The sequence below is a fragment of the Typopeltis vanoorti genome, chromosome 9 (genome assembly GCF_054136105.1).
Source record: "Typopeltis vanoorti isolate ZY-2024b chromosome 9, IOZ_Tvanoo_1.0, whole genome shotgun sequence".
NCBI lineage: Eukaryota > Metazoa > Arthropoda > Arachnida > Uropygi > Thelyphonidae > Typopeltis > Typopeltis vanoorti.
The window spans coordinates 77,579,985-77,592,431 of NC_143557.1; the positions used below are offsets into that span (position 1 = coordinate 77,579,985).

A 12,447-nucleotide genomic window follows, 5' to 3' on the forward strand; every position below is an offset into this window, starting at 1 on the left:
ATTACCGTATTAATAATTCGTTTTATGTGGTACTCTTTTAGGAAAGATAAAAAATGAATGCAAAGTAAATGTTTAATAAATGCTTGTACCTACATTATTTACTGCAATTTTTTTATCAAAAGAAGTTATCAAGAGTTCGTTTTGAGCAGTTTAGCAGTCGTTAGGAGAAAGTTTAATTATATCACAGCTATTATATCACAAATCCAATTAAAAAATAACAATTTAAAAAAAAAAAAAAAATCAGCTAACGCCTTTTTATTCCCGTATACGAGAGTAGGCGAGGCCATTTTAGCCCTATCTAACTTTTGGAGACTGAGTGGGCAGTTCAATCTCCACTGGTACCCAATCAGAGACAGATGGCCCAAAGCTATCACTAATTAAGCGGTACGCAGTGAAGAGAGACGGCTCAAATGTGCCGCCATCTCGTGGTCCCTAACCCTAACACAATATATTTAATGTCTGAAAATAATGTGGGTTCTACGGTCGATTTTCTTGAGTTTACAGGACGAAAAACCCGAGTTTCCGGGAGGAAAAACCTGCTTGCCCGTGCCAGAGATCGACTAACTCGGGAACCGGTCAAAAAAAGGCTTAGAAAAATTTCCTCTAGTCGCCGACTAGACTCGAAATGAAGTCTTCCTTCGTGCGGCCAAGTGCGGTGGTGTGCAAACGCCACATCCACTGAGCTACACAGGGCTCTATTATAACAATTTATAAAACAAAAAATGTTATATATCCAGAAATATTATAATTTGATTGTTTTTAAATAACAAACATCTATAAATATCAAATTCTATGTACAAATGTCTAAAAATATAATGTAAGGTATCAAATTAAAGGGGATTTCAACTTGAACATGAATGTGGTATTGGTCATGTCATTCTTTGGAACCATGACTTTTAATAATTACAGGTATCCCTCAATTAACGCGGCTAATTAATCCCTCAATGTTACCGCGTATATCAAAATCGCGTTAATCAAATCTAACAATCAATTGTAAAAATTACAATTTGTCCATGATCGATTACCGTATTAATAATTCGTTTTATGTGGTACTCTTTTAGGAAAGATAAAAAATGAATGCAAAGTAAATGTTTAATAAATGCTTGTACCTACATTATTTACTGCAATTTTTTTATCAAAAGAAGTTATCAAGAGTCGTTTTGAGCAGTTTTAGTTTTTTTCTTATCGGCATAAATTCTACGATAACAAGCAAAATGACTCTCCATACTTCGGCAAACAAGTAATGAAACATAAAGAAAAAAACACTGCAAATATAATACATGATGGTACAAATTAAGTGGATATTGAATCCAACATTATTTCAAAGCCAAATAGAAAAACTACTAGAATTTTGTGCCAAATATATAGAAACTAAAAGTTTCGGCAGATGCAAGCATAAATAACCATAGTAAAGATGGAGTAAGCTCCAGATCACTTTGCTTAGTATTTTCCATAAATGTAAAGCACGTCTCCTAGAGGACATGCATGATAAATAAATCTTTGGCTCTCTGTGTTAATACATGATGATTTATTTATTTTCAGTTACAATCAAAAAATTATTGAACAAAGAATTTAAAAAAAAAAAAAAAAAAAAAAAACTAACCATACTATACTGACATCGGAGGTCGTGGTATCTCTCAGATACAGTTTACTCTCAAATATCACAAACCTTTACATAACGTGTTAAACCAAACTGACAGCAAAAAACAGTGCTGAATATCACTCGTAACATGTGAATGCACAGCTACTCATGACTTCCAAGCTATACAATGAATTGTGTAAGAATATTTCTATTAAACATTTTGCTTGTATCTGTCAGATCAGCTGAGAGCTCCTCAGGGTTAAAGGCGCATTAATCAAAACTCTTGCCGCGTATATCAAGGGATTGCCGCAATTAATTTCGACGTGATAATCAAATCCGCATTAAGCAAGGGAAAGCTGTACAGGGTATTGCTATATTAAATTGTTCCTTGCAATCAAAGGAAAGTTTTTTGGAGTTGAAATGGATTTACAGTAGGTAAATACCGTAGCGAAGCACAGGTATCATGCTAGTGATGATATAAATGAGCTGATGCCTTTTCTCTGTCTCTCATACTATCTGTCTGTCTTTTCTCTCTCCTAATACTATCAGGCTCTCTTGCACCCCTATACTAACTGCTCTAGGCCTATGATGACCACCCCTTTACTTTTTCACCTCATTAAAGGTCGAAACCGTTCTGGGTAGTGGCCCTTCCCATTATGCATAGGATATGTGTTGCATTTTGAGATACTAGACCCAGAAGTGATATCAAGTCATTAGCTTCTATATACAAGTTGACCTGTCATGAAATTACTTCATTGCACAAACTTTGTTTGCTTACACTTGGATAAAGGATGAAACCAAGAATGTAATTTCTAGACTTCTTTAATTTAAAATGAGAAAAAAGTTGTGTTGTTTATGAGTAGGAAAAAGAGTTAATGGAGTTGAGGGTAGCAAGTAGGCTTAATTGAGAAAATTTGGCCAAGTGAATGAATATTGATGAACAAACACATGTTGTTCATTGCTATACTAACTCTGAAATTATATTGTTTTGAATCTTTAAAAAAAAAAAAAAATCATGAAGATGACAGTGATGAAAATGGATGAATTAATCAAAGAGCTAGAACACTGCATCTTATTAATGGAACAAGAGCTAATGAATTTTTGTTTGACATATGAAAAATTACACAGAGAAAGATTAAAGCCCATGAAACAACTTTGCTTGCTTGGATAAATGTTTAAAAACACAGCCAATAAGAATGTATGTCAGAACAGTAGGCTTTCATCTGATACTCTATGGCTTCAACTTAAATTATAGCAGATGATCTCCCTGCACCATCAAGGATCTATTATGAAACAGTAGTCTGCAGTGTTCAATTTCTAGACCTTTTTATTAGCTCTACAATCCCAGTAAAATTATAAATTATACCACTATGAAAGTGGTACTCTTGCAACACTTTTTGCAAGTACAACCATTAATAAATCTGTATAATTTCTATTGTATTGGATGTATATATTTCATTTAATTCATATTTAATTTATATTTAATATTTAACTTTGTGATGAGCCATGGTGCTTTAGAAACATGGTAAGGGTATAATTAGTGGGTCAGAGGTGTATCGGTGAATTATTATGATGTGACCTCCATTGGTCTGGGAAAGCATCTAATCCAGTAAGGCTCTGGAACTAAAGGTCATGGCAAATTGGTAATGTATCTGTATTTCAATTGCCACCTAGGACTCAACATGTTTAGAAAATAGGCCTACTTAAACATTTGCTATCAAAATAGCAAGGGGAAAGACTCGTTTATGAGAATTAGGACTTTACTTCAGTTATTATAGTATTAGAAGACCATATAATGTATACTTTTAGTTTTATTGATAGTCTTAAAATTCAGAATATTTGTAATGCTTTTGATATATGCTTTTCTCTTAGTATGTCCAGTTGGTTCGTTTGGAGATGGGTGTAAGAGGCAGTGTCATTGCATTAACAATAGTACATGTGATCCAGTTACAGGATGGTGTTTTTGTAAGCCTGGCTATAGAGGACAGTTCTGCCATCAGGGTAAATTACATTGTAATATCTGTGATACTACAACCATATCATTAATTCTAATACAGTTGATTCTCACTATAGCAAACTTTTAGTGACTAAAAGCTTTTTTACACTGGCAAGTTTGCTCCAGTGAATTTCTGTTAACATAAATAACATTGTTGTTAAAGGACTCGGAATGAGAATTTCAGTAGATTGTTATAGTGATTGAATTTAATGATGTTTTCTTTAGTTGAGAATGGACTGTAATAGCTCTCTCCTTATTTGAATTTTGCTTTAAAAAAATAAATGAATGAAATTTGATACTAATTACATCTATAGTAAAATTCTTTTTGTAGAATTCACAATGGTTTAAGAGAATAAATATGGTCAACTATAGCAAACTCTAATTGATAATTGTACTGCATCTATTTTTTTTAGCAACCTGCTCGTTTAACATGCATGATACAGTGACTTTCACACAAGGCTTATTGAGCGTCTCACCAATTGTATGAGCCTCACCATGAAGTGCAATGTGGTAACTCATGCGAAAAGACACCTCTGTTGCATTTTCAGTTGTAGCAATTGTAGCCATTTGAAGTTTAGATTTTTCTAGCGAGTCACGTTGTCTCTTAAAAAAAATGTATATCTTTTCCTTTGTAATCAGTGTGTTTCATTTCGAAGTGCCTACGAAGTTTAGCTGGAGCCAAAGAACTGTTTACTAGTATTTTATTACATAAAACACACATTGCATCAGGAGTATGTGTATTGCCAATACACATAAATCCATAATTTAAATAACTTTCATGGTACTTCCATTTTGGTCTGTTCTTAGATGACTCTTGTTCTTTAATATTAACTTTTGAAGAAACCACAGTTTGCAATTCCATATCTTCTCCAATCATACGAGTAGATGTGTCAGCAGAAGTACTCGCTCCTCCTTGTGTTAAAGTTTCTGTCTTTAAACAAGGATCCATGGGTATTTTTTCAATAATATTCAAATTCCAATATTTGAATATTATCAGAGCTATAATAAAAACAAATAGAATTGTGTTGTAAAGGTAACTTTAGTATGAAAAACAATAAGATTATAAATAAGAAATGTCGAATAATATAAAAGTAAATTAATAATGCAAAATAGTAAAAAAAGACTGCAACACACAAAAGTAAATATGAATTGTAACAATACCTGTAAGAAAAGTACTAAACCGTATCAAATAACGTAAAAGCAATTGTAATAAGAATGATTTGATAAAATGTTCAGTAACAAAAATTAAACAGTTCGAAATAAATCAGATATTAATTATAAAATTAGTTAAAAGAGTAAGAAGAATTCTTTTTTTAAAAGCCGCCTCACCTACTCCCTATATACGGGAATAAAAAGGCATTAGCTGATTTCTTTTTTTCCGAGGGCCCGGCCCAAACAAATTTACTCGTAAATACTTTCCAAAATTTTTTTAAAGTTCATACATTAACATAAGTATTAATAATTAATTATGGCATAATCATAAAGAGTATTAGTACACTTATGTATAGGGTGTGGCATGTTGACAAATATAAATTACATTTAAATTAGTTATCAATCACTGGACTAATGAAATATTGTAGCATGTCGTAGTTTCTTCAGGCAAACATCATTAAATTAATTTGTGCTGATTTTCATTGACATATCCCATTCTGATCACCAAATATATTTATAATATTATTATAATTATTATAAATTAAACAAAGTGCCTTGTCTCTTATTCATATTAGATTTTAACTCTGTATTCCTATTACTTTTAAAAAAAATCACGGCACTCCGGTTTCAGAACAAGTACTTGCACACTGCAATACGAACTTGCGAAGAAAGTATTCAGTAGTAATAGATTTGAGAACCGGATACAGACTACCTTGATCTTCAATTTCAGCAGAAAAATTTTCTTTATACTTCCTTGCTGATTGGTCACTAACATTTGCAACACAGATGTTATTTCGTTCAGTTTTGAGAACACACCGCCCATTGTTGTAATCGGCTTGCAGGCAATTTTTATGATCGGTCATAAATGGCGGTATTATCTTTCCTGATTATTGAAAGATTTTGAATTCATTTTTTCCTGTGAAAAGACTGATGGCAGTTTCCTCATCACTCATATTTTCAGGTGAAGCATGTTTCATTTCAGAAAATGTGGACAGGCACAGTTTTCAAATTTACCATTCTAGGTATGACTAGAAAGAGATTCTCCCAAAGTGAATGTGCAGTGTTCATTGAAGTGTTAAGTCATTTTTTTTTTTTTTTTCAGAGGAAACAAGTAGTACTGGAGTTTGTTTTGGATGTGTTAGAAAATTTTATTCTTCCAGTTGGGAGATATTTTATTATTTTCCACCAGTTCGGTGGAAATTTTCCCTGCATTTTGGAAACATTGTGCAATAAACTTTGGGTGCACATTTCCCAAATAGTTGGAGAATACCTTTTTTTTTCTATTATTATTTTATTTTATTTTATTTATTTATTTTTTTTGGTTACAATTACAGCTGGAAACTCAGCTGTAATTCTAACCAATGCAATCCATATAGCACTTGGCAAAAGCTGAGTTAGGTGGGATGCATGAAAAAAAAAAAAAGAAGCTCTTCTTGAACCTGTTCACCCCAAATAAAAAAAAAAATTTTTTTAAATAAAAAATAAAAAAAAATATATACTCCAAGCTGTCATTCACATCTTATTACGTCTGTATTTTAATTTTTTTCAATAAATATTTGCAATTAAAACATCTACATTCTCTAAGGAAATCCTTTTTTCTGTATCCACATATAAATTATTTTGTCATTTGGCTGAATTGTCATCATCATCAAATTCCTGCCATGTACCCTCAAGGGGTGTACAGTATATGATAGTACTACATGAAAAAAAAATACATCATCACTAACTTCCTATCTACAATTTTCCTCCAAATCAGTCTGTTACTTGTCAAGACACCAACATTATCAGATCTTATATTTCCATCGTCTACGGCACTTTGTACCGTATCAATCCACCTATCTCTTGGTCTTCCTCTGGGTCGTTTTGCTGCCAACCTGGCAGAGAGCACTTGTTTTGTTTATCTTTCTTTGCCCGTTCTGTTTAAGTGACCATACCACCTGAGATTAGCTCTGCTACCACATTCCTGGATGCTGACAATGTCAAATTCTTTCCTAATATCCTTGTTTTTAATATGATGTTGCCATTGATGCCATCTGTTCATACCTATAATCTTTCTCAGGAATCTCATATTTGTGGTCTCTAGTCTTTGGTCAAGTGTTTTACTTCTGACCCAGCTATCAGATCCATAAGTTAAAACTGGTTTGAACACTGTCTTGTATACAGCTAATTTAGTGTTCCGACTAATTTCTCTCTTATTCCATACGAATTTATTCAATTGACTTCCTACCATACCAACTTTGATGATTCTGTTCTCTATTTCCATATATTTAATTTACCATCTTCACTAAAAATCGTGCCTAAGTAGCTGAAATGATTTACTTGTTCCACAGGTTCTCTGTTCACAACGCAGTTGACATTTTCAATGATTCTGCCTATTTTCATAGCCTTTGTCTTTTTATTGCTGACCTTCATACCATATCAATTACAACAGTTATTCAATTTAGTCAGAGAATCTTACAGACTTGTGGCGGATTTATTGATAAGTATAACATCGTCCGCATAAAGCAAAGAGCTGACATTAACATCTCCAATTTTGATAACATGCTTAAAACCAATTTCCTTCATAATGTGATCCATATAGATAATGTACATCCTTGTCTCATACCAGATTTAACATTAAACCATCTTCCTGTACTTCCTTCAATTCTAACTGCTGACGTACAACTCAAATAAAGACTAAGTACTGCTTGATATAATGCCCTATTGACACCATATAACTGTAGCATTTTGAACTTCTCTCTTGGCACCTTGTCATATGCCTTTTCCAGATCAACAAAACTTAAATACAGATCTTTGTTATATTCCCATGATTTCTCCGCTATTTGACGTAAAGTGAAGATCTGATCCTGACAGCCTCTATTAGGCCTGAATCCAGCTTGTTCTTCACCAAGCTTTTCTTCCACAATCTTCTCAATCATTTCTCAAGTATACTTGTGTAAATCTTACTAGGAACACTCAGTAGGGAAATACCTCTGTAATTCTCACATTCAGTTTTATTTCCCTTTTTATATATGGGTACTATGAGAGCTCTACTCCAATCATCGTGAATTCGTCCCTCTGTCCAGGCTTTCTGCACTACGCAATGCAGCACTGCAAGACTTATACCACCATACTTCATCATTTCTGGTCTAATATCATTTACTCCTGCGGCCTTTCCACATTTCAAGCCTCTGATGGCTTTTTCTACTTCAAGTATGGATATGTATTCCTGACTGTGTGCCTGGTCAGTGTTTTTTACCACTTTGCTGTCATCACTGCTTGTTTCATTTAGCAGTTTTTCAAAGTAATTACTCCATACTTCAAGGATATCTTTTTCTCCCATTTTCATGTCACCTTTATCATCTCTATCTCCTTTTACAGTACTCTTAACTCCATTCCTAAGTTCTTCAACAACCTCCAGAATATTTTGCCACCTTCTTGATATTTATTTTGTATATTCTTGCCAAAGTCCTCCCGTGACTTTTGTTTAGCTAGTTTTATTTTACACAGTGTTTAGCATTCTTGCATTTTGTCTCTGTATTCTCTAAGAGAACAAGCTGACTTATTTGCCAGGAACTTTTGATAGGCTTTCTTCTTTTCCTTCACTGCCTCTTTGACTTCCTGTGTCCACCATGGAGTTCTAATTTTTCTATCCTTGCAGACAACTTCACCACATGCCTCTCTAGCTGAATCAGTCAGGTCTTTCTTCAAGTTTTGCCACTGAATCTCCAATTTTTGATTCCTGTTCTCAAACTCTTTCATTTTTTCTTCAATAATCTTTGTGTATTTTAGTCCACAGTTCACATCTGAGAGCTGCTCAACTTTTGTTCACTTTAAAACTTTCTTACATGTTATTCTTTTCAATATGAAATTCAATTTTATGCTGCTCAAGACTAAATAGTGATCACTTCCAATTTCAAATCCTCTGTAGACTCTGGTGTCCTGCACTAGCAAGAAAACATCGCTATCAACAATAACATAGTCAATGAGACTTTTCTTATTCCTTGCCTCTTCTCTCCATGTGAATTTGTGCACATTTTTATGTTGGAACATGGTGTTAGTAATAACCAGTCCATGTCCTGAGCAGAAATCCAACAAATATTTGCCATTATTATTAGCTTTGCTCTTTTCTCCAAATTTTCCCAAAATATTTTTGTATGTCTCGCAATCATTTTCTACTCTGCTATTTAGATCCCCAACAAGGACCAACTTTTCCTTTTTCATTGTGTCAGTTGCTTTTTCTAAAGCCTCAAAAAATTCCTCCACTTCTACCTTAGTAGAGCCTTCTGTGGGACCATAAGCACAAATAAGTCTCATTGTCCAGTTCCCCATTCTGATATTTGCCCAAATCACTCTACTTGACACTGCCTGCCATTCAAGAAGATTAGCCTCGTATTTTGTGTTCAAGACTATGACTACTCCTTCTTTTCCTTGATTGTCATTGCCTGAATATAGCATTTTGTATTTATTGCCCAGAAAGATCTCACCAGTTTTTGTCTTTTTTGTTTCAGTCACCCCTATTATGTTGATCTGGTACTTATCTAATTCCTCAGCTAGTTCCATTTCTTTGCCATTTGGGCTTATTATGTTGATAGTACCGATCTTTAACTCTGGTGATGTTGAGTTGGAGTGTGCTTTTCAGATTTGTTTCAGTAGCTGACTTTTCGATGTTCACCCTCGTTCCCTGGCTAGAACAACGGGGGACTTGTTTAACTGGGCGACGCCCCAGCCAGCATGAAATTTTGTCATGTTGTACCATCATTGTTTTTTTTTCTTAGCTTAATAGAAATTGAACTACCAGTAATTATAGAGCACATCCTATTAAAATACAGTTAATCTTGCCTATCCCTAAAATGCTCATGTGCTCACTCACTGAAAATTAGAAGTTAGAATTGAAAAATCAAGAATAAAACGATGATCACTGTTATTTCATCATCTCCTTAGATTTTCCTGTATGTTTCAGAATTTTTTTTTTTATTCGTGTTCATATTACCACTTTTTATCAAGTGCATTTTGATATTTTTTTGTCATCCTCTGTGATATCAACAAGACTCATTTTGAGAAACCACAAAACATTTCCTATGTCTAGCAGTCTTTGAAAATTTCAGCATTACTCTTTCTAAAAAAAAAAAAAATATTGGATATGTCTAATCTGTGACACCAACAAAATTACTTGACTCTTTATATCCATTCTAAATTAAGAAGACACATCAGACAAAATAGAAGGGGGGGGGGGGAATTCTTGACTCGGTTTATCATTACTTTGCGACTGATATCTTAAGGTTTTAGTACCTATGAAGATAAGTCTGTTTAACAAATGATTCTGTAAGATATTTGGGATACTTATCTCTTTCACTGCGCTTAGAATTTAATATAAAAGAAATGTTTTTTACTACTGCAGTGTGTTTTGTCAAAGTATATTATTCTATTGTACTGGAAGTGTTAATCATATTTGGGCAAGATTGTATATTTATCCTGATTTATTTGCAGAATGCCCTCTTGGATCCTATGGTCAAGACTGCACAGAAAGATGTTCTTGTGAACATGAGTGTACATGTGATCCAGTTTCTGGTATTTGTCAAAATGTTAATAAAATGCCATTATTCGAAAGTAAGTATACTATGATGTGACTTGACATATTTACAAATCCAACATTAACCTCTCCTGTATGATGACTTTAATGTCAATGTCATAGAAATATTTTATATTCTCTTCATTGATGCTAACATTCGACTCATTGTATTTAAGCTTCTTTTTTAGAAGGAAAATATTCCAAAATGCTTGTCAGAGCATTCTTGCCTCATAATGCTTTTCAATGTAATTGCATCATTTTTTATCAAATAGTCAAACGTATGTATTATTCAAATAATGACGATATGTTAGTTGCCACTGGGTGTTAATTGGAAGGTGACTAACAATAAATAATTTTGTTTTGCATTCTTTTACAGTTAACAATGTAAAGATATTGAACTTTGAAAACTGTATTCTTTTAAGTGTTGATTGGCCATAGAATACTATGGAATAGTCATTTTCCTCCACTTGAGTGGTATTGTGCTGCCTGGAGGTTGAAAATCTATTTTTGGCTACATGTAAAATGTGAAGTGTTCAATTAGTTCCACATTTGTTACAAGGCAATATGGATAATCATTTACAGAAAAATGCAGTTAGAAAGCATGAAACTAGTTTCTGTATTTTTTACAAGGGAATATTATTATTATTATATGTGTATCTTCATGAAGTAAGAAGACATATTAGGAGAGCCATTATTTACACAGCTATCATACTTCTTCTGGCAGCCCATTCACCATCCTCCAAGCAAAAAATCTAGTCCTAACACCTTTGCTAACCACACTTACACAATTTCCTTGAGTGATCTCTCATTCTTGCCATGTGAAAAAAAAAAAAAAGTCTTCATTATCAATCCTGTAAAACCCTTTCCCGTTATATATATCCATAAGGATACGTGCCTTGCATTATGGGATAGTAAGGCAATTGGTAAGTCATTAGCCTCAATATACAAGTGACTCTATGTGCAAACTTTGTTTGCTTACACTTGGATAAAGGATGAAACTAAGAATATAATTTCTTGCTATCTTTAATTTATACCTTCAATAATTTATATGTCCCTTTCATTGTCTTCTCATTTTTACCTGTCAGCCAGTTGTTGAAGCCCACAGACATTAATTCTCATTAGGAGCATTTCGTAGATCTCTCATAGTCACTCACCTCTGGATCTTCACCACTTCATCTCACAGAATCAGGTGACCAGATTTGCATGCAGTAGTTCAGATGCGGCCTTATTGAAGCTTTATAAAGAGAAGCAATAATGTTCTATCCTTGCTTGTTAGTGTGTTCTTCAAAAAGCACATAATGTAATGTGCTGTTTTGGGTATCTTTGCATGCCCTCTAAACTTCAATTCCCTGTGAACAATCACCCCAATTTGCTGGCCTCATTAGTTTCTTGCCGTTCAATTCCATCAATATAGTACACAGTGTGTGATCTCTTCTTCTCAAAGTGTATCACCTTACACTTGGCCATGTTAAACTGGCAGCCATTTACTATTGCGCTTCACAGTTTTGCATCATCAGCAAATATTTCTCCTTCAAATCATATCCTATTTCATTAATGCACAAATTAAACAACAGTATTGATCCTTTCAGTATGCCACTAGTTACTTCACTTCTCCTAGACTCCATTCCTCCACTCTTTGATATCTGTCCATCAGATACCCTCTAATCTAGATCTCATCAGATTCATATCCATTACCATTTGCTCCAATTTATACAACACAATTCTATGTGAAATCTTGTCAAATGGTTTTGTAAAATCTAGCAATATCACTGAGTGGCCATTTTCCTTATCCAACTCCATTGTTACTTTATTATAAAAAGTAAGCAGATTACCAAGTCAAGACATACTCTTCACAAAATCATGTTGTCCTTTATAAAGTATCTTATTCCTATCTAAAGTATCTATTCCTGTTGTTTTACCAATTTCTCCAATCCCTTAACCAACACTCCTGAGATACTAATTAATGTATAATTTGCTACTTGGAGCCTCCTTTATGTAGCCTGTTTTGCCCACTTTCCATTCCATTGGTGCCTTTCAGTACTAGGCCTAAACAGTTTGGTCAGAAGAGCTGATAATTCTCTTGCATAGGGGCCAGTATGCCATCTAATTCAATGGTTGAGGTTTGAAGTTCTACAATATTCTGAGCACCTCCATTTCTTCAGCTGC

At 33.7% G+C, this 12,447-nt stretch overlaps 1 protein-coding gene across 1 annotated transcript in view; it reads left to right on the top strand.

The window, feature by feature from the left end:
* Positions 1 to 12,447, top strand: part of LOC150103170 (N-acetylglucosamine-1-phosphodiester alpha-N-acetylglucosaminidase-like) — a 161,246-nt gene that overhangs the window by 120,119 nt on the left and 28,680 nt on the right. Inside the window, exons 8-9 of the mRNA XM_090397524.1 lie at positions 3,455 to 3,583; positions 10,200 to 10,319. Of these exons, the coding sequence (XP_090253650.1) occupies positions 3,455 to 3,583; positions 10,200 to 10,319 (249 nt within the window). The remainder of the gene's footprint in view (positions 1 to 3,454; positions 3,584 to 10,199; positions 10,320 to 12,447) is intronic.